At 38.4% G+C, this 23,328-nt stretch overlaps 1 protein-coding gene across 11 annotated transcripts in view; it reads right to left on the reverse strand.

The window, feature by feature from the left end:
• Positions 1-23,328, reverse strand: part of NCOA6 (nuclear receptor coactivator 6) — a 105,415-nt gene that overhangs the window by 51,116 nt on the left and 30,971 nt on the right. For 6 of the 11 annotated variants that reach the window (XM_045885645.3, XM_054510064.2, XM_054510063.2 and 3 more), the window contains 3 exons: positions 14,065-14,167; positions 7,879-8,160; positions 4,735-4,890 (listed from right to left, as the gene is read on the reverse strand). In XM_045885645.3, coding sequence (XP_045741601.2) covers positions 4,735-4,890; positions 7,879-8,113 — 391 coding nt within the window. In that variant the 5' untranslated portion in view covers positions 8,114-8,160; positions 14,065-14,167. Of the gene's footprint in view, positions 1-4,734; positions 4,891-7,878; positions 8,161-12,560; positions 12,634-14,064; positions 14,168-16,804; positions 16,985-23,328 lie in introns of all 11 variants that reach the window. The other 5 variants (XM_064573056.1, XM_054510061.2, XM_064573055.1 and 2 more) reach the window with 3 other exon arrangements.

The following is a 23,328-nucleotide window of genomic DNA, read 5'->3' on the forward strand; positions in this document are numbered from 1 at the left end:
GCTCTATTACTTCCTACTGTTGTAGAAATAAAAGCCAAACTCTTCCAAACAGGATATAAAGGCCTTAAATGATCTATCTAGTCCAGTGCTGTTCAACAGAAATGTAATATGACCCACACATATAATTCTAAATTTTCTAGAAGCCACAGTAAAAAGGTTAAAAAAAAAAAACAGATGAAACTAATTGTAATATCTTATTTAACCCAGCATATCTAATGTATTATTATTTAATACTGAGCAGGGAGCCCGATGTGGAACTCGATCCCGGGACTCCAGGATCATGACCTGAGCCGAAGGCAGTCGCTTAACCAACTGAGCCACCCAGGCGCCCTCTAATGTATTATTATTTCAACATGTAACTAATACAAAAGTTAATGAAATATTTTACATTCTTTTTTGGGAGTGCTAAGTCCTCAAAATCCACTATGTATTTTACTCACAGCTCATATGTCAGTTTGAACTAGCCATACGTCCAGCGCTCAACAGCCACATATGGCTGGTGGCTACCATATTTAACAGCCCAGATGTGGCCCTTGCTTACCTAACTTCAACTATACTATTTTCTCCTTCAGTAATAAGGACTCAGCCTCAGTGGCTTTTTTTTTTAGTTTCTTAGGCACACAAAGCTGCTTCTCACCTCAAGGCCTTTGCATACGTTGATCCCTCTGCTTACAACAGTTCTCTTGCTCTCTTCATGTAAGCCAACTTCTCACTTTTCATGTAAACTTAAGTGTCACAGGCCCCCAAAGACCTTCTCCAATTGTCTTATCCAAGGGTAGGTCACCCTTATCACATCTTGTTACTTCTTCAGAGCACATCCCATGTAATTACTTATTCATTCACTTGATTTCTTGTCTACCTTTCCCATCCCCATACAAGGGTAACCATAAATCTGCCCTAGTTCCTTTATATCTATTGTTCGGGGACAGTTATTAATAGCATCCCTTTTACTCTCAAAAGTGTCAATTTAGATGATTAATTATATGGTCACCCTAATTATATCCTTAATATATGGCCACCCTGATTATATCCTTAAGACACAGAATGGGGTCTGATACATGGTAGGCACTCATTAGCTATTTATTGATTATGAATCGTCATCTTATAAGCTTACAAAGAATTACAGGCATTTTTCTGTATGATGAATGCATTCCTGGAAAATCCCACATTCTGTAAAATCTCACACTGAAAAGAACTGATTTTATGGGAAAAACAGTGTTGTTGGGACAAACTCAAAACCGATGTGGCTTTGTAACTAGAGCTCTGGTAAAACAGTAACTGGTGGAGGCAACATATCCCAAAACATTTCCAGTGGAAATGCCTGGTTACAGGTGCTGAAATAATGCAGATGCAAAAGAGCTCTGAGCTAGTGGGGCTGCCACTAAAGCAGGCACAGGAGGAAGTGAAACTTGTCACAAGCCAAGAGCCAAGCTAGTCTGGGGGTGCATCTCTGAGGAAAGGTAACTGAATATAAATTCTGATTCTTAATTATCTGAAAATAGAGCTGAAAGGACTCCCACCTATGTAGCAGCTAAATTTGTCTTTTTTTTTTCCTTGTAATCATCCTTCTATTCCCACTATTCCAGCTTCCCTTGCCTTCTTTATGAATACACACAATTTCCACATTATAGTATTATCATTCCCCTATTTGCCAACTGCATATAAGCTAACTGGTATCAAAGAAACACACTACAGGCTCCCAAACTTGCTGATTAAGGGTCGGCAAACCTTGGCCTATGGACCCAATCTAGCCTGCTGCCTGTATAATTAAATAAAGTGTTACTGGAACACATCCATGTTTATTCACTTACATACGCTTATGGCTGTTCTGCACTACAACCAGACTGGAATTGTTGTGACAGAGATCTTAGGGCCCACAAAGCCAAAAAAATTTATTCTCTGGCCCTTTACAGAAAGAGTTTGCAGACTCTGCTTTAAATCACCATGAATGAATAGAGGGGTCACAAAATGTCCTTAAAAAAGATGTCTTCCCAACTTCCTGGCCCAAACTCGAGAAAGGAAGGGTACAGAGAGTATTCTTCAATGGAAAACAGGCTGTCGGGGAACCACCTCTCCCTGCACCCCTGCAGTGGACACCATGGCAGTGGCAACACCTCCTCTCACGATGTACTGAGAGAGAGAAAAAAGATGAGAGAAAAGTGGAGAGAGAAAAGATCACCTGGGATACACATGTGTATCCTAAAAGTTAAAGAACTCTCTTCTGTAATGTGATAATCATTGCTATATGTGAATTTTGTAATTTCATAAAATATATGTTATCTATTTTACTTCCTTGATGGTACCTATGCTTTAATTTATGGCTATAATAAAGGCCAGCACCTTATCCTTTTAAAGAGAACTTACAGGAAATAGGTCTGATTAAAAGAAGAAACTGGTGTTTCCTTTCTCCAGTAGAAAACACGACCACATAAAGTTCCAAAGCCCTTTTAACTCACATAAATAGCTAACAGAAACCACAAAACATTTAGAGTTTTGGGGTGCCTGGGTGGCTCAGTCGGTTAAGCGTCTGCCTTCAGCTCAGGTCATGATCCCAGGGTCCTGGGATTGAGCCCAGCATTGGGCTCCCTGCTCAGCAGGGAGTCTGCTTCTCCCTCTGCTTCTCCCATCCCCCCAACCCCCACTTGTGCTCTCTCTCACTCACTCTAATAAATTCTTTTTTTAAAAAAAGATTTTATTTATTTGACACAGAGAGAGCACAGAAGCACAAGCAGGGGGAGTGGCAGGCAGAAGTAAGGAAAAGCAGGCTCCCACTGAGTAAGGAGCCCGATGTGGGGGTTGATCCCAGGACCCTGGGATCATGACCTGAGCCGAAGGCAGACGCTTAACCGGCTGAGCCACCCAGGGGCCCCTAAATAAATTTTTTTTTTTTTAAAGATTTTATTTATTTATTTTACAGAGAGAGACAGAGCGAGAGAGGGAACACAAGCAGTGAGAGTGGGAGAGGGAGAAGCAGGCTTCCTGGCGAGCAGGGAGCCCAATGCGGGGTTTGATCCCAGGACCCTGGGATCACGACCCGAGCCGAAGGCAGACACTTAACAACTGAGCCACCCTGGTGCCCCAATAAATAAATTTTTTTAAAAAAAAACAAACATAAACAGCCTATATAGTTTTTTTTTTTTCAGCCTATATAGTTTTATTGTAGCCAAAAATTGTTTTCCTAAGTTCATCCTATATCCTATAGATTGCTGTGAATTAATTTTACTTTTCTGGATCCTTTTAGATAATCCAACATTTTTCATGATAGACTGCTGTTTAAACCACTATTTCCTTGTTTATCAAATGATGGGATTTACCCCATTTTTCAAAATACATATAATCCTTTCTAACCTCCTCTATGCTCCCCCATACCTGGTACTTAGATCTCTCATAGGTTTGTCTCCTTCACCAAGGTCAGGAGCTTTTGAGTTCATAACAGCAAGGACCATATTATACTTATCATTGTATGCCAAGTGCTAAAGCACAGTGGTGCTATTATGTGTGTGCTTTCCTTGTTTTTATTCAACATATGTTTACTAAGAAACCTAACATGTTCCAGGCAAGCAGAGCTACAACAGTGAGCAAAACCAGACATGGTCTCTGCCCTATTAGAGTTTGCATTCTAGGGGAGAATAAAATAATAGTCAAATAATTGCTCTGATGAAAGCATTACATAAATGATGTAAGGAGGAAAAAAACAGACTTTTGTGAGAGCACATAAAGGACACTGACTTCATCAGGGAGTTCAGAAAATATATCCTCAAGAAGATTTAAGCTGAGGGGCACCTGGGTGGCTCAGTCGGTTAGGCATCTGCCTTCGGCTCAGGTCATGATCCCAGGGTCTTGGGATCGAGCCCCACATCAAGATCCCTGCTCAGTGGGAAGCCTGCTTCTCCCTCTCCCACTTCCCCTGCTTGTGTTCCCCCTCTGTGTCTCTGTCAAATAAATAAAAATTAAAAAAAAAAAAAAAAGAAGATTTAAGCTGATACTTGAAGGCTGAGTAGATATTAACTAAGGGAAGGGGGAATGGTAAGAGACAACATTCCATATAGAGAAGACATAAGTGCAAAGGGCCCTTGGCAGGAGGAAGAAATGCAAATTCAAGGAGCCAGAAGAAAGACGGAGAGGCATGAACAGACAGCAAGGAGGAGAGCTGTATGAGTTAAGACTGGATGAGAAAGGTAGAGGCCAGATCACACAAGGCCATGAGGTCATGGTTAAGAAGTTTAGTCCTTATTCTGTGAATGACAGCAAGCCACAGCAGGGGTTTTAGGCTGTGTGTGTGTGTGCACATGTGTAGCATATTTTCATTTTGAAAAGACTACTCTGGCAAAATATCTGAAAAATGAATACTGCTACAAAAAGGACCATTCAAGGCCTCCTAATCTCTGTTAGATGAATAAAGAAATAAAATACTAAAGCTTATTTGGTAGAAGGAAGCTAATGAAATTAGATATTCTTTAAAAGACAAATCAGTTCCTGGTCAGGGTGCCAGTAAAATCTCAATCTGACAGACTGACAAACAAAATCAGCCAAGGGAACAGAGTCTGAGACTGTGAATGCTGAAGCATCAGGACCCAGACGAAGCCTCAATTCCTCTTTACCCTAAGGTGCTTCAATGTGAAGTGCAGGTTACATGAGTTATTTGGCATTCTGAAACATGAGAGGAACAGACAAAGCAGCACAGAAAATCATGCTATGTTCTACTGTTGTTATGATTTGGGTCCAGATGGGCACCTTCAATCTGAATGGAGAGAATCCCCAGATCCCGAAGCTGTTGGTTGTTGCTCTGAGCCAGGATCCGTAGCCGCTCTGCTGCTTCCCGGGGGATGTTGAATGTCACACGCACACTGTTCCAGGGCTCCACCTTCTGTACCTTTAGCTTGCTGGATTCTTGGTCGTGAAAGAAAGCGAATAATATTAGTAATCTTTTAGCCACCAGAAGACATGGGACAAACAAACCAAAAACAAAAGAACAAGACAGAGCATTGGCTTGGAGTAGCTGTGACAGCTTAGTCTTTGGCATTAGCTAGATTTCAAATCTAATCCAGCTTTACCACTTAACACCTGAGTGGCCATGAACAGATTATTTAACCTTTTTTTTTTTTTTTTAGATTTTATTTATTTGACAGAGAGACACACAGCAAGAGAGGGAACACAAGCAGAGGGAGTGGGAGAGGGAGAAGCAGGCTTCCCGCTGAGCAGGGAGCCTGATGTGGGGCTAGATTCCCAGGACCCTGGGATCATGACCTGAGCTGAAGGCAGACGCTTAACAACAGCCACCCAGGCGTCCCAGATCTTTCCATTTTTAGAGCTAAATCCAAAGTCAAGTCTGGATTTGTATGTAAAATATTTAAATTTTAAAAGCACTGGCAATGAAATTCAAACATTAAAAAAAAAAAAAAACTAAACTAAACTAGAGCCGTAACATATGGTTGCAGCCTGGATCCAACAGGCTGCCAGTTGGTAACCTTTGATCTAAAATTTAAGAAAACACACTTCACATACATTTTAAGTAGAACCACAAAGTAAAAGATCTTTCTAAGCTTTAAGGGACCTTCAAGATCCAGTATTGAAGGAAGGAAAGGAAACTGAAAATCACAGAGCTAAAAACAATAAATATGAGTCTTAAGAATTAACTCCTATCCACTAGAGCAGATAATTTAAGGATTACTATGTTAAGCAATACCTTATCATGTTCAGTTTCTCCATGTAGTTAAAAGAAACATAACAGCATTTCTATAAAAAAAATTCTAGCTCTCTGATTTCAAGCTGTATTACAAAGTTACAGTAATCAGGGGCACTTGGGTGGCTCAGTCGTTAAGTGTCTGCCTTCGACTCAGGTCATGATCCCAGGGTCCTGGGATCGAGCCCCGCATCAGGCTCCCTGCTCAGCGGGAAGCCTGCTTCTCCCTCGCCCACTCCCTCTGCTGTGTTCCCTCTCTCGCTGTGTCTCTCTCTGTCAGATAAATAAAATCTTAAAAAAAAAAAGTTATAGTAATCAAAACAGTATGGTATTGGCATAAAAACACACACAGATCAATAGAACAAAACAGAGAGCCCAGAAATAAACCCACACATATATGGTCAATTAATTTATGACAAAGGAGCCAAGAATACACAATAGGGAGAGGACAGTCTCTTTAATAAGTGTTGCTGGGAAAACTAGACAGCCACTTGCAAAGGAATGAAACTGGATCACTATCTTACACCATACACAAAAGTTAACCCAAAATGGATTAAAGACTGGATGTAAGACCTGAAACCATAAAACTAGAAGAAAACATAGGTGGTAAGCTCCTTGACATTGGCCTTGGCAATTTTTTTCAATGGGACACAAAAAAGCAAAGGAAACAAAAACAAAAACAATTGGAACCAGATCAAACTAAAAAGCTTCCTCAGAGCAAAGGAAACCATTCACAAAATGAAAGGCAACCTAATGAATGGGAGAAAATATTTGCAAATCATGTATCTGATAAGGAATTAATATCCAAAATATTTAAAGAAATCAGGCAACTTGATAGCAAAAATCCAAACAATCCAATTAAAAAATGGGCAGATCTGAAAAGACTTTTTTCCAAAGAATACATACAGATGACCAACAGGTACAGGGAAGGTGATCAACATCACTAATCATCAGGGATATGCGAATCAAAACCACAATGAGATATCACCTCATATCTACTAGAATGGCTATAATTGACAAACAAACAAACAGAAAACAAGCGTTGGTGAGGATGAAAAGAGGAACCCTCATGTACTGTTAGTGAGAATGTAAACTGTTGCTGCCACTGTGGAAAACAGTATGGAGGTTCCTCAAAAAATTAAAAATAAAACTATCACATGATCCGGCAATTCTACTTCTAATATTTATCTGAAGAAAACAAAAACAATAATTCAAAAAACATCTGCACCCCCATGTTCACTGCAGCATTATTTATAAAAGCAAAGATATGGAAACAACTTAAGTGTCTGTGGATGGATGAATGAACAAAGAAAATGTGGTATATATATAGAAAATGGAATATTATTCAGCCATAAATAAGAATCTTGCCATTTAAAACAAACATGGATGGACCCTCAGGGCATTATGCTAAGTGAAATAAGCAAAGACAAATACAGTACGATCTCACTGACATGTGGAATCTTAAAAACAAAACAAAACAAAACAAAACAAGATCAAAAACACCAAGCTCATAGATACAGGGAACAGACTGGTGGCTGACAGAGGTTGGGGGGTGCGAGGAGTGGGTGAAATGGGTGAAGGGGGTCAAAAGGTACAAATTTCCTGTTATTGTCGCAGGGATATAATGTACAGCATAGTGACTATGATTAATAATACTTTATTCCATATTTGTAAATTACTAAGAGAGTATATCTTAAAAGTTCTCATCATAAGAAAACAAAATTGTAACTATGTACGGTGACAGATGTTAACTAGATTTATTGTGGTGATCGTTTCACAATATATACAAATATGGAATGGTATGTTGTATATCTGAAACTAATATGTTATATGTCATTTAAAATCCTGCACGGGGCGCCTGGGTGGCTTAGTCGTTAAGCGCCTGCCTTCGGCTTGGGTCATGATCCCAGGGTCCTGCGATCGAGCCCCGCATCGGGGTCCCTGCTCCACGGGAAGCCTGCTTCTCCCTCTCCCACTCCCCATGCTTGTGTTCCCTCTCTCGCTGTATATCTCTCTCTGTCAAATAAATAAATAAAATCTTTTAAAAAAATAAATAAAAAATAAAATCCTGCACTTAAAATCAGCCTTTCAATCCAGTATAGCAGTTTTAGTTTGTGAAACTCAGGATAATCACAGAAGAGCAAACACTTTTAAAAAAGAGTAACAAGAAGAAGAAAATAATTAAAGCAAATTACCCATGTGTAACAAATTGGGCACATTCTCCAATATTGTGTCCAATTTCCATTTGAAGTCTTTATCATCTATATTTCCTTTGAAGGCCACAAAGATTGTGGAATCCTCCAAAATACTATCACTTTTTGTGTCATCATCTTCTAGTCCAGAATCAAAATCCATCTCTGAGTCTTCCATTGTTGATGAACACAAGGAAGTATAGATGTCTTCTAAGTTTGGAAGGTCATCCAAAACCATGGTGAATATTATTCCAGTAGCATATGCCAAATGGAGAATAAGAAAACCTTTGAAAAAAGAAGATAGAAAAAGGGCATTACAATGCATAATTATATAATCAACAATGTATAACCCATTGTTCTGTGAAAACTGCAATTTATTTGCCAAGTAATAAGAAAGCACACTATAAAAATTAAGAAATTACAGAGAAGATAAACTAATTAAGACATTCTGTAATAATTAACTTTTTTTTTTTTTTAAAGATTTTATTTATTTATTTGAGAGAGAGAGAATGAGAGAGAGCAAGCACATGAGAGGGAGGAGGGTCAGAGGGAGAAGCAGACTCTCCGCCGAGCAGGGAGCCCGATGCGGGACTCGATCCAGGGACTCCAGGATCATGACCTGAGCTGAAGGCAGTCGCTTAACCAACTGAGCCACCCAGGCGCCCTGTAATAATTAACTCTTAAAAATATTTGAAATAGGGCGCCTGGGTGGCTCAGTTGGTTAGGCGTCTGCCTTCGGCTCAAGTCATGATCCCAGAATCCTGGGACCACATCCCACATGAGGCTCCCTGCTCAACGGGGAGTCTGCTTCTCCCTCTGCCCCCACCCCCTGCTTGTGCTTGCTCTCTCTCTCTCAAAAATAAACAAGTTATATTTTGAGAATTAATTTATATAAACCTTTGACTGACCCTAGAGAGCAAGGGGTTCCCCAAGACTCCCCTTATTCCTGTCCCGACAAAAGTTTCAGAGGAGCCAATGTTTTAGAGCCATTCTCTTTCTCTAATCTGAAAAGCACAACTTGACCCAACTAAAAACATCCAGAGGACTATCTAAAATCCTAAAGTCTTAAGGACCCTTTAAAATAACTTTTAAAGGGTTATTAATAGTGATAGGACTAAAAATAATAATTCAGGAACAAAACAAACAAAAACATTTTTAAATACTTTCAGGAAAGGAAAATAAGTGGTTAACATATGTTTATGGAGGGAAAGAACTATGTCCAGGACAGAACTAAATTACTTTTTAACTTTTAGATCTAGAGAAGTCATATTACCCGCTATTTTCAGTTATGTTGTCTACCAAAGAGTACCTGTACTAAAGATCACACCATGTGGCCATTTTCTCCATTAGCTTTGGGACTAAGATCACATTCTTAACCCAAAAGTGAGTGAACACTCCTTTTTTAGCATCTCCGTTAAGTGAGGATGATATGGAAACATAAGAACCTCACACAACTCTTTAATTTAAAAACATTCCTTACATAAACTATAATTACAACTATGTGTTTTTTAAAGATGGATTTCCATCTTTAATTGCAAGAAAATGGCTGAAAAGAAATCCACTAAAATGCAAACAGTGATTGTGCTAGGTTGGTAAGATCACTGGTAAATTTTCTTTTCCTATTTTCCAAATATGATAGAAGTCACTGGGGACATGCAAAACTAAATATGCTGTAATAGGTTTTATTACCAGCACAAATGGAAAAAAATGTATCAACTTTTAAAAACTGTTTAACTTTCTTCTTTTTCTTTTTTAAATAGTCACTTAAACTTCTTAGGAGCAAAGACTTTCCCAAAACCAATTTAAGCTAAAATCTTAGGGGAAAATTCCTGTTTTAAGTAAATATGGGAAAAAAAAAAAAAAAGCCAAACAAACCCTTTTACATCTGAGCAGAGCACCTTACGGTTTTACAATCATACCCTTTTCTAGTACTGTGACTATTACAAAGGAATAGTGTGATCTGGGTGGTTAAGAAACAATAGCATTGGGCGCCTGGGTGGCTCAGTTGGTTAAGCGATTGCCTTCGGCTCAGGTCATGATCCTGGAGTCCCGGGATCGAGTCCCACATCGGGCTCCCTGCTCGGCGGGGAGTCTGCTTCTCCCTCTGACCCTCTCATGCTCTATCTCGTTCTCTGTCTCAAATAAATAAATAAAATCTTTAAAAAAAGAAACAATAGCATTCAGAAAATCCCTAATAAATACCAATGCCTTTAGTCAACTGCCATCTGTACTTTACAGATTTTACAAAGCTTTAGAGGTAAATAAACAAGACTAAAAAAGATTTTAGGGCTTAGAAGCTGCTGCTCATGAGGAAAAAGACTGATTGCTGAGACTGCCTGAAATACTGGAGCCATTTAGTAGCTATTCCACAGTTGGAATGACTACAAGAAGAGGATTTCAAATTTAAGATATGTTTCCAAAAGAATCTTTAACTGGAAAGAAGGAGACCAACTAAAACCCCTGGATTTTGATAGTCTTCCAAAGAGGTCACTGGTCATGCCATGAAGTCTGGCAAATCTGGATTTGGAAAACCATTTAGTGGCAGACACAACAAATCAGCTAATCCAAATTCAGGAACTAACAGTTTAAAGGCACTATGGGCACAACACAGATGCTTAAAAAACAAAGAAAAGGGGTGCCTGGGTGGCTCAGTTGTTAAGCGTCTGCCTTCGGCTCAGGTCATGATCCCAGGGTCCTGGGATCGAGCCCCGCATCGGGCTCCTGCTCCGCGGGAAGCCTGCTTCTCCCTCTCCCACTCCCCCTGCTTGTGTTCCTGCTCTCTCAATGTCTCTCTCGGTCAAATAAATAAATAAAATCTTAAAAAAAAAAACAAAAAACAAAGTCAGTGTGAAAAAAATTGCTGGCCTCCCCTCCAAAAACATTTTAAAGAAGCTTCTTCCACATTACATATTCATTGACATACTGTCCACTTAAAATCTAGTCTTTAACAGAAGATTTATAATCAAAATAATTAACCAACCTTCAAGTGAAATGCAGTTCAGTGCCCTGCTCTTGGAGACAGACAACAGATTACAGCTGACTAGCTTGAAACTCATTTGCTCACTTTTATAAGAGAGCCATGTGCTACCTCTTTGGGTTTGTTAAGATTAACCACCAGTGAATTTGCTCACTCGCCACATAATAAATTTCCAGATTATCTATTTGTTTCACTTCTAATTGGAGCTCTTTTAATCTTTTATAAAGAATCCAAGAATAAATGTGATATCCAGGAGAAATTTAAAAAGCAAGCATATTATTTATTCTATCTTTCCAAGGCAGAATGAAGTAGATTTCCAAACTAAATCATTTCAGGGTAATATTTCAGGATAGCCAAACAGCTCCAGTGGATAAAGGAAAGCTCTTTTTTATAGAAGAATGCCAACTTAAATGTAAAAAGTATCATTAGAAAAATCACAATTTTGTGATCCCTAATAAAGTAATTCAGAAAAGGATCATTAATAAGAATAAAACAACATGTGAAAAATTGACAGAGAACTAACTGGATATTCATTCACATGATGTTAAAGTATCAGCCCAGAGATGTGCTGCTTGGCAAAGGGAAAACTAACTTCACAGTGGGAGGCTCTGGCTGTCATCACCCAAACACAATGACCAAACTGCACAGTATTACCTATGAAATATTCCTGCCAAAAATGTTTAAACTGAATCTAACAAGTCTTTGTACAGGAGACAGAGGAATAACTTAAATAACACCATGAGGAAATATTCAGACAAATCTAGAAGGTAGGATTTCTAGAGCATAACTGGCTTGGCCTCTTCATTATGTCAGTGGTCATGAAAGAAAAAGGTGGGTGAAACTATTCTATGTTAAAAGAGATTTAAAAGACTTAAAAATCAAATGCAATGTATGGTCCTTTATTGTCTTGGTTTGAAAAAAAAAGATGTAAAGCACATTTTTAGGAGAATTAGGGAATTACTGCTAATTTTTAAAAAAGATTCATTCATTCATTTATTTTATTGAGAGAGAGAGAGAGAGAGAGCAGGGGGAGAGGCAAAGGGAAAGGGAGAGAAAAAGAACCTCAAGCAGACTCTCCGCTGAGCACAGAGCCTGACGCAGGGCTCGATCTCACAACCCTGAGATCATGATCTGAGCTGAAATCAAGACTCAGACACTTAACCTACGGAGCCACCCAGGTACCCTGGGGAATTACTGCTAGTTTTGTTAGGCATGATAATAATGGTGTTATGGACAATATTCTTACTGTTTAAGAGATGCATATTGAAGCACTCAGGGGTAAAATGTCATGATGCTTATAATTTACTTTAAAATTGAGGGAAGGGTCTTGGGTGACTCCATTGATTACGTGTCTGACTTCGGCTCAGGTCATGATCTCAGGGTCCTGGGACTGAGCCCCATGTCAGGCTCCGTGCTCAGCAGGGAGTCAGTCTGCTTATCCCTCTCCCTCTGCTCCTCCTCCTGCTCTCTCACTCTCTCACTTTCTCTCTCTCTCAAGTAAGTAAAATCTTTAAAAAAATAAAATTGAGGGAAAAATAGATTAAGCAAATATGGCAAAAGGTTAATAAAGGTTAAACATAGGTGATGGGTATATAGGTGTTCATTATATTTTCGTTTGTAGTATAATTTTCTAAAATGTTTGAAATTGTTCATAATAAAAATTAAAAAAAAAAAGAAAGAAAGAAAGAAAAGAGAAAAGCAAGCATACCAGCAACATAGTACTGCTCCAAGGTAAAACTCCATCAGACATCAGGAAGGCTTAGAAGCTTACTTATGAACATCTTCCAAATCACAGTAGGATTAAAAATAAATAAATATATTTAAACATATATATTTGTAAATGTTTAAATTTATATTACTTGTTAAGTATATAAATTTATATATCATATATATTATACATATAACCAGCTAATATGCACCAGATTTACATTTAAATCTGAAGAGAAAGGACTGGTGCAGGTAGCTGGGTAATGAGAAAAGACTGTCACAGGCCATTCAGATGATCAACTTGGCTGCCATGTGAACAAAAGACAAGACCCTATGATCCACATCAGAAATCACAAACTCACATACAGGGGTCAGGCAGAAAAAAATAGAAGAAGAACACTGGATATTAAATGCATTTCACATACTGTATGAATGATTTGGGCAACAGAAAACTCACATACCCACCTATGTTAAGTAGTCACTACTCTGCTTCATCTTATTACTTTCTTTTTGGAAGGATGGGAGGGAGCACTAGTAGATGTTCTGAATTTTAAGAAAAGACTAAAATCCATATATTCAGTGAAATCTCCAGATTTTAAAATAGTTTTACATTTTTGGAAAACACCCTGCAGGCTAAATGAAACATGCTATGGATGCCTAAGGCTCAGCCATCAGTTTTCAATTTCTATGACTCCCCTAATTGACTAGTCCAACACTAGGTCTGGGTGAACTATGCTGGGTTTGGTATAGCGCTGGAGGAAACTAGGTATTTAAAATGCATTTAAATGTTATGATGTGGGGCCTGGGTGGCTCAGTCGTTAAGCATCTGCCTTTGGCTCGGGTCATGGTCCCAGGGTCCTGGGATGGAGTCCCACATTGGGCTCCCTGCTCAGTGGGAAGCCTGCTTCTCCCTCTCCCGCTCCCCCTGCTTGTGTTCCCTCTCTTGTTGTCTCTCTCTCTGTCAAATAAATAAATAAAATCTTAAAAAAAAAAAAAGTTATGATGTGCCAGGATGCTGGGTGGCTCCGTCAGTTGAGTGTCTGACTCTTGATTTTGCCTTGGGTCATGATCTCAGGGTTATGAGATCGAGCCCTGCATCAGGCTCCTTGCTCAGTGCAGAGTCTGATTGAGATTCTCTCTCCCTCTCCCTCTGCCCCACCCACTCGTGCTCTCTCTCTCGCTCTCTCAAATAAATAAATAAATCTTAAAAAAAAAAGTTATAATGTGCCTCCTGAGAGGTCTGTGGGCTCTCTAAGAGAAAGAAAAAGAGATCAAGGTCTCAACCCCAGAGGAACAGAAAGCATTCAAACTTAGTGAATTTTGGGCTTCATTAAACATGCTGATGCCTCCCACTAACTGGCTGAAGGACCACTTTCTCCTTTGATAAAATGCCAGACGATGAAGGAAAGATTTTTTTATCTGCTGTGTAACTTTGGTACAGAGTCATTCTGTTGTGTGGAATTAAGCTGAAACTTAACCACTCTTTCATGTAAGATTTCACTCACCAAAATGTCTTTAATTTTTATCATTTATCCAGGTCATCTTCTAAGTCCAAACAAGTTGGCATTTTTAGGGATGGTATTCTCAAGGCAGCAGCCAATAAAAATTCTAAAAAAGAATGAGAGAGAGAAAATAAAGTTTCAGCATTATATAGAAATTAGAAACTACAGAAGTGACATCTTTGTAACAGAAATCAATGCAAATATCACAAGTTATCAAGTCAACTTAGACATCTTCAGAGGCTATTAAAACAGAGTTTTCTTTCTTTTTTTTTTTTTAAAGATTTTATTTATTTATTTGAGACAGAGAGAATGAGAGAGACAGAGAGCACATGAGATGGGGGGGGGTCAGAGGGAGAAGCAGGCTCCCTGCCGAGCAGGGAGCCCGATGCGGGACTCGATCCAGGGACTCCAGGATCATGACCTGAGCCGAAGGCAGTCGCTTAACCAACTGAGCCACCCAGGCGCCCTAAAACAGAGTTTACATTAAGTCTACAAAATATATCTTTTTTTCTGAGATTAAACCACTATTCAACAAGCATTTCAAAGAGTATGGAAGCAAAACTCAGGGACATATACCAGCTTAAGAATTATGAAACTGGGACCCTAAGCCTTAGAGCCCTCCTCACCTTACCTCCATTTTTATAGCTATCAAATTAAAATAAATTGATAGCATCATGCCACACTGTTTTGCAGATACTTGGAGTCAAAACCAAAATACTTTGTATTTAATAAGACCCACTTGTTCTAACATAATTTCAAAATTCATTTTAAACTGCATAAAGTATAGATTTAAGTTTCTTTCTGATTTTATATATAATATCTATACATTTTACTTTTCAAATTTTCCGTTTTTCTAAGTATTCTTTACAGTACACATAGAAATTTTGCATGGAAAGTGCCTAATTTTGTCATGCTTCAGAAAAAATTCTCACTTAATAAGATAATATCAGTCTACAACATCTTCAACTTGGCTGTTACGGTTTTACATTATCGCCAAATACTGATTTTATAATCTCAAAAGTTTAGATGGATATATGTACTAGGTATTAATAATTATTAGAGAAAAAACTATGCGTTAATTTGTATTTTAAGAAAAAGCCATCTTTTTAAGTCTCCATGGAACATTAACAAAAATTGACCTTAAGAAAGGCCATAAAGAAAATCTCTATAGTGAAGGGGATTAAGAGTACACTTATTTTGATGAGCACTGAGTGCTCATCAATTGCTGAACCATTACACTGTACACCTGAAACAAATATAACACTGTATGTTAACTATACTAGAATTTAAAAAAAAACCTCGATAAATCCAAAAAGTAACAGTGGGATAATATTCTGATGAAAATGCACTTAATGAAATTACACACTTAAAATAAAATCAAGAAACGAAGGCCTTTTCAAAACTTAAAACAACAACAAAACCCTTGGACTTTGGTTAAAAATGAAATCAATATTGCAAAATTTCTAGAAAATGCCAAAATAAGGAAAATATTACACATATCAGAACCTAAAGAATATAGCTGAACCAGTAAAGAAGAAATTCACAGCCATAAATACCTACATCAGGGAAAAGAAAGAAAAAACAAGAAAAAGAAATCTGACTCTACATCTGACTCAAAAAGTCAGGGAAAAACCGGTAAGGTGAACTGAAAGAAATCAAAATGAAGGAATTAACACAGATAAAAGTAGAAATTAGAAAATAGAAAAACAGCAGAATAAATAAATTGAAAAACTGGTACATTGGGGGAAAATGATAAAATAGTTAAACCACTAGCTAATCTAGTAAGTAAAAAGGGACAAGTCCAAATATGTAAGATAAGAAATAAGTAGGGGCGCCTGGGTGGCTCAGTCGTTAGGCATCTGCCTTCAGCTCAGGTCATGATCCCGGGGTCCTGGGATCGAGCCTCACATCATCGGGCTCTCTGCTCAGCGGGAAACCTGCTTCTCCTTCTCCCACTCCCCCTACTTGTGTTCCCTCTCTCGCTGTTTCTCTCTCTGTCAAATAAATAAATAAAATCTTAAAAAAAAAAAAAAAAAGAACAAAGTAGCCACAGAAACAAAGGAAATTAAAAGGACCATAGAGACTATTTTCTTCAAGCTTTTGCTCACATTTATCTATGTAAATATGATAATGCTCCCCAAAAGCACCACACATATTTAATTGAAACATTAACCCTTTAAAGAGCAGATAAGTCTAGTGATCTGAAACTATTCCAGAGCATATAAAAAGAAAGAAAACTTCCTAAATATTTTTATGAAGCAAATATAAGATGAGTATCAAAAGCTGATACAGGGGTGCCTGGGTGGCTCAGTCGGTTAAGTGTCTGCCTTCGGCTCAGGTTGTGATCTCAGGGTCCTGGGATTGAGCCCCACATGTCAGGTTCCCTGCTCACAGGGAGCCTGCTTCTCCCTCTCCTTCCTGCTCGTGCACCCTCTCTCTCTCTCTCTCAAATAAATAAAATCTTTAAAAAATAAAAAGCTGATACAAACTGCAGGCAGAAAGCTACAGATCAATCTCTCTTATGCTGATGCAATATTCTAAATCAAACTTTAAATAGAATACAACAGTACATTAGAAGAAGAATAATGCATCATAATTAAGTGGAGTTTGGTCTAGGAATGCAAGGAAGGATCACTATGAGGAAACTAAGAGAAAAAGGCATATGATCATCTCCACAGATATTAAAAGTCATTTGACAGAATTCAACACTTCTTGATTAAAAAAAAAAAATCAAATGGGGCACCTGGGTGGCTCAGTTGGTTGGGTGGCCAACTCTTGATTTCGGCTCAGGTCATGATCTCAGGATCCTGGGACTGAGCCCTGTGTCTGGCTCCATGCTCAGAAGGGAATCTGCTAGAGGATTCTTTCTCCCTCTCTCTCTGCCCCTTCCCCCAGCTCACATGCGGGCTCTCTCACTCCCTCTCTAAAATAAACAAATAAATCTTTTAAAAAAAATCAAATAGGACTATACAAGCAGTTCCTTAACATGACAAAATATATTTTTTAGCCCTAAAGTCAGCAGCTTGCTCAACGTGGAGAAGTTGGGAAGAAGACAGATATCCACTATGTATTATGAAACACTGTGCCAAAGGTATAAAGTCAGTGAAATGAAAACAAGACTAATAATAGTAAAAAATTGGGAAGAAGAGTGTAAAACTATCACTATTAGTAGATAATATTTGTATTTGTATTCTTGAACATCTTAGAAAATTAACCAAGAAAAATAAGAAAATTCAGTAATACTTTAGGTATGGTACAAAATACACAGAAAACAACAGTTTTTATAACATATGCAATTGATCACCAGTAGGTGGGAAAAAATCTAATTTATAACAGCAACAAAAAAATATTTAGGAATAAATTAAAAAGAAAATGCAGAACTCAAGATGAAATTTTTAAAACACTAAAGAAGGATTCAAATATAAAAAAGACTTGAACAAATGGAATGATATACCACATTCTTAGATAAAAAGACTCCTAGGGCGCCTGGGTGGCTCAGTTGGTTAAGCGACTGCCTTCGGCTCAGGTCATGATCCCGGGGTCCTGGGATCAAGTCCCGCATCGGGCTCCCTGCTCTGTGGGGAGCCTGCTTCTCCCTCTCCCACTCCCCCTGCTTGTGTTCCCTCTCTCGCTGTGTCTCTCTCTGTCAAATAAATAAATAAAATCTTTAAAAAAAAAAAAAAAGACTCCTAAACAGCAATTCTCCCTAATTTAGAATTTAATAATCCCAATAAAAAATGCTGTTATTTTTTAAAATGGACAAGCTGACTTTAAAGTTCATATGGAAACAAGAAGAGTAAAAAAAAAAAAACAACTGAAAAATAAGAGTAGTGAAAGGAATAAGTCCTACCAGATATAAAAACATAATGCCTCAGTAATTAAAACTGTGTAGTACTGGCATGTAAATGAATGGGAAACTAATGGAAGACTAAAATCCCCCAAACTGATCAAATGCATATGGAATTTTAATATCTCATAAAGGTAGAAAAAAATCGATTTTTCACTAAATGGGAGTAGGTAGTCGTCTACGGAAAAAATAAAATTAGAGCTATACCTCATATCAAGAGAACTCCAAATGAACCCAAAACTTCAATGTAACAAATGAAACCATACAAGTATTAGAAGAAAATACAGAAGAAATCTTTATAACCTTGGAGTTGGTAAGGATTTTCTAACTATGACTCAAAATCCAAAGCCATTTAAAAAACTGATAAATTTGAATAGAAATCAAAGAATTCTGCAAAGCAAAAAACACCACAAGTAAAGCAAAACAAAACCCCAAAAAACAAACAACAAATGACAAAGTAAGAAAAAATACTGGCAATCATATCACTGATGAAAGAGCAAATCTCCCATATATAAACATACTATAGAAAAAAACACAGGTGTTTTTGTGTGTGCATATATATGTGTGTGTGCATATATATGTGTGTGTGCATATATAGATATATAAAATAAAAAGAACAGTAATTTGGACAAAGTATTGCATCCAAAAATGGACACAGAATATGATAAAATTCACAGAAAAGGAAATACAAATGAACTTTAAACATAGAAAAAATATTCAATTTCATACATAAGAAATAATTTTTTTCACTCATCAGATTAGCAAAAATCCAAAAATTTAATAACACACTCTTTTGGCAAGGTTATGGGAAAACAGACACTCTCATTCATTGCTAGTGGTAGTCTAACATCAGCAATTAGGTATTATCTATCAAAATTATAATTATATATACCATTAACCCAACAATCTTGCTTCTGGTTAGTGATCTGATCCTACAGGGTACACCTGTTCCCACACTAGATGACATATATTACAAGGTTATTCACTAAAGCACTGTTTGCAATAGCAAGATAGGAAATTACCCAAATGTCCATCTGATTAAATTATAGTACATGTAATAAAAAGGAAATGCAGCAAGAATAAGAATGCTCTCTATGCACTGATATGGAATGATCTCCAAGATGTATTGTTGAGAGAAGAAAAAACAAGGAGTAAAAAACACTGACTATAGTACTCTACTTTTGGTGAGAAAAGAGGAGAAAAATATTTTTTATTCATTAGTTTTAAAACAAAATACTCTAAGGGATGCCTGGGTCGCTCAGTCGGTTAAGCATCTGCCTTCGGCTCAGGTCATGATCCCAGGGTCCTGGGATTGAGTCCCACATCGGGCTCCTTGCTCAGCGGGGAGCCTGCTTCTCCCTCTACCCCTCCCCCGCTGCTTGTGCTCTCTCTCTCTCTGACAAATGAGTAAAATCTTTAAAAAAATAAGCTAGAAAAAATATAAAAAAAAATAAAAATTTTATCTTCAAGGTAAATTTTTCAAAAATCATGTTGTATCAGAAGGCAAGGAAGCATTCAGACCAATGGGGAGCATGTCACAAAGACCTAGGAGCCAGTTTTAAGGGGTTTCTACCAGCAAATTTGAGACAATTTAAGTATTGGAAAGAATAATGACTAAAATTCATTATAATATCATGAATAAATAAGAATCCATAAATACACAGTAATAGCTCAGAGAGTAAAAAAAGTTGCTCAAGAAGTCACCATTACGGGTAACTATGACATCAACTCCTTACTCTGAAGACTGATAAAGAAAAAGAATGAAGCAAGCAATTTAACTTCTTTTAAGAAGGGTTCATCCTTGGTGGAGAGGGAAAGCTCTCCTTTACATTAGAATGCTAGTTAATAAATGCAGAAGGTAAGGATTTTTTAAATCACCATGTGCAACCTCCAATGAAATAAGTGATTCAGGCAAAGATGATCAAGGGGTGCTAAAAATCACCTGCTGAAAATTGAAACAGAAGAGTCCCATGGTGCTAAAGGATTACTCCACAGATTACTTCCTAATTGCAAAGGGAAATCAAGTACCTTTACAATGGAAAGATATGACAGTCACCAGCTTAACCTGGTGATCAATTCAGTAACAATTAGAGTGAGACCTTTTATTTATGCCTCCTGATGTGATGTAACCTGAAGTACCAGTCATCATCTACAATGTATTATTACCCAAAATGCTTAAACCTAGTTCTAAACACATCTTTTTTTTTTTTTTTTTGCGAGAGAGAGAATGAGAGAGAGCACGAGAGGGAGGAGGGTCAGAGGGAGAAGCAGACCCCCCGCTGAGCAGGGAGCCCGATGCGGGACTCGATCCAGGGACTCCAGGATCATGACCTGAGCTGAAGGCAGTCGCTTAACCAAGTGAGCCACCCAGGCGCCCCCTAAACAAATCTTTAAACCTAATTTTTCCTTTACAGGAAATTCAGGAGAAAGAGCAATGAGAACAATTACAAGAAGTATTCCATTACATGAAGAACTAATCAGATCTAGAATGTGGGACTTGCTACAACAAAACTGATCTGGTCTCTTCAAAACCCAAAATCGTAAGGGAAGAGATGGGGGAAGATACAGTTCTCAATTAAAAGACTTCAGAGATAGAACCACCAAATGCAATGCATGAATGTTACTTAGACCTGCTTTGAAGAAAACAGCCATAAAATGTTTTTCAGACAGTGGGAAAAACTGAATGTGAAATAACAGAAGATATTAGGGCTTTTTTTTTTTTTAAGATTTTATTTATTTATTTGACAGAGAGAGACACAGCGAGAGAGGGAACACGAGCAGGGGGAGTGGGAGAGAGAGAAGCAGGCTTCCCGTGGAGCAGGGAGCCCGATGCGGGGCTCGATCCCAGGACCCTGGGACCATGACCTGAGCCGAAGGCAGACGCTTAACGACTGAGCCACCCAGGTGCCCCGATATTAGGGCATTTTTAAAAATATTCTTGGGTATGGGGCGCCTGGGTGGCTCAGCTGGGTTGGTAATGTTATTTGTGATTGTGTAGAAACTAATTTTCAATATATTCAGCAAAGATAGGTAGCTAGACAGACATGATGCAAATATAGCAAACTATCATCACTGTATTATTCTTTCAAATTTTCTGTATGTTTGAAATTTTTCATATTAAGAAGCTGGGAGGGAGGTGGGCATAAATAAATCCTGGGAGCTGGGGTGCCTGGGTGGCTCAGTTGGTTAAGCATCTGACTTTGGCTCAGGTCATGATCTCAGGTCCTGGGATCCAGCCCTGCGAGGTCTGGTGTTTTAACCTCAAGTTCAATGTTTCTTCCACCATATACCAAACTCTCTTCTTATTAGGGTGACTCTACCCTACTCATAGACAGTGCACAATTGGCAGAAATATCAGAACCAAGTGATCTAGTTTATTTCAGGCCAATACTCACTAATTAGAACTGCCCCAACTACTCCAAAATGACTGAAGTCAGAATATCTGAGATCAAATGGATCTTTCAAATGCCTTGAAAGAACTTCAATAGCTCTCAACTTGGGCTACACATTATAATTATTTGGGAAACTTTAAAAAATAATGCTTGAGTCATACTAAGTCTGCACTGTGGCCTGAGCTTTGGGCATTTAAACACTAGCCAGGTGATTCTAACATGAGGCGAAAGTTTAGAACCACACTTTTCAGAATACATTATTTAATTTACCTTATATGAGGAAACTGAGTCAGGTGGGGAATGTTGCTTATGAATTTGTTCCAAGAAAGTGATGGAGAAAGCTTTTTCTTCTTTTGCTTATTATAAAATTTGACTGTTTCTTAAATTTGTTTTTTAATATAATACAGACCAAATCGTATGTCAGAAAATCAAATAAAACATGACTAAACAGAATCTAAAAGTGAACTATACCACCCTGTATTCCATCTTGATTTTTTTCTATGTCCTTGGAGTCCGTTAAACCCTTCTTAGCTTCCATGTTGTCATTTAGAAAATGATGGCCTAACATTTTCCAGATCTAGGGACACTATGATTACTTTAATCCTTGTCTGTTTGACTTCAGTGTTAATCATACTTCCCTGAGGAACTGGAAATCATTTGGTGCAAGATCTCTAACTCTTCTTCCACAAGTGGCTGCTTTCCACACTATTCTCTCATCCTCCTCCTTTCAAAAAGTAAATCCAAGCTGGAAGTTAGAATGGAGGCTGCCTAACAATACCTGGTTCATCTCTATCATTGCCTCCACCCTAATTTTTCATTGGTATTTTCACTGTTATACTTAAGGAAACAATGAGAGTCAAAGTTATTATTTATTTATTTATTTATTTGAGACAGAGAGAATGAGAGAGACAGAGAGCACATGAGAGGGGGGAGGGTCTGAGGGAGAAGCAGGCTCCCCGCCGAGCAGGGAGCCCGATGCGGGACTCGATCCCGGGACTCCAGGATCATGACCTGAGCCGAAGGCAGTCGCTTAACCAACTGAGCCACCCAGGCGCCCGAGAGTCAAAGTTATTAACAACGCTGGAAATTAGGACTGCACAGCTCAAAGAACTGTTGACCCAAAGATTACTTTCCTGCCCAAGGCAGGAATGGGGCTTGAAATACAACAAAAGAGCTAGGCAGGAAGGTAACAGATTTCTAACCCCCACATGTTGCTCCACCTCCTCCAACTACCTGCTCTAAAACAGCTTTCTCCAGAGGCACCTGGGTGGCTCAGTCAGCTGAGCATCTGATTCTTGGTTTCGGCTCAGGTCCTGATTCTCAGGTTCATGAGACTGAGTACCGAGTCTGCTCCGCACTCAGCAAAGAGTCTGCTTGGATTCTCTCCCTCCCTTTCCCTCTGTCCCTCTCCGCCCCCTGTGCTCACTCTCTCTTGCTCTCAAATAAATAAATATCTTTAAAAAAATTTTTTTTAATAAAACCGCTCTCTCCAGAGCCAACAATGGCAGAGGGTGTACCACCCTACTATGACAGACCCACTTAGAACAGTCAGCACTATTACATGCCCATGGCCTCCCCTCTCTACTTCAGGTTCTATAATACACAAAGTAGTACACACATCTTGGAATCCAAAGACAGACGCCGGAAGACTTGGGCTAGCAAAAGCCCTAGGAACCTTACGTTTAGGAACCAGAGGTATTTGTAGCTTAGGCTTCAAATTATCAAAAACAAATCCTCTTTTCCAAAGTCAAATTACCCAGGCCACAGAAAGTATCCCCCTTGGCCCTGCCCCTTCAATCAAGTAGGAGGCACAAAAATGACTGCTAGACACAAAAAGTATTCTGAAACTATGTGCACCAATTAGTCCTTGAGCTTAACATCTGAAAGGACAATTTATAGTACCAACAAGTAGCCAGTGAGGTACCTATCTATCCTGTTTATTTGGTAGGTGCTAGACCTATATGCCCCTCTTTTTTCAAGGAAGAATAACTGAGGGGAGGTGACATTCCACAACATAAGAGAAACTGA

This window comes from Mirounga angustirostris, unplaced genomic scaffold, assembly GCF_029215605.1.
Source record: "Mirounga angustirostris isolate CCGP_5_RB_7025 unplaced genomic scaffold, mMirAng1.0.hap1 SCAF_10, whole genome shotgun sequence".
NCBI classification, from domain to species: domain Eukaryota; kingdom Metazoa; phylum Chordata; class Mammalia; order Carnivora; family Phocidae; genus Mirounga; species Mirounga angustirostris.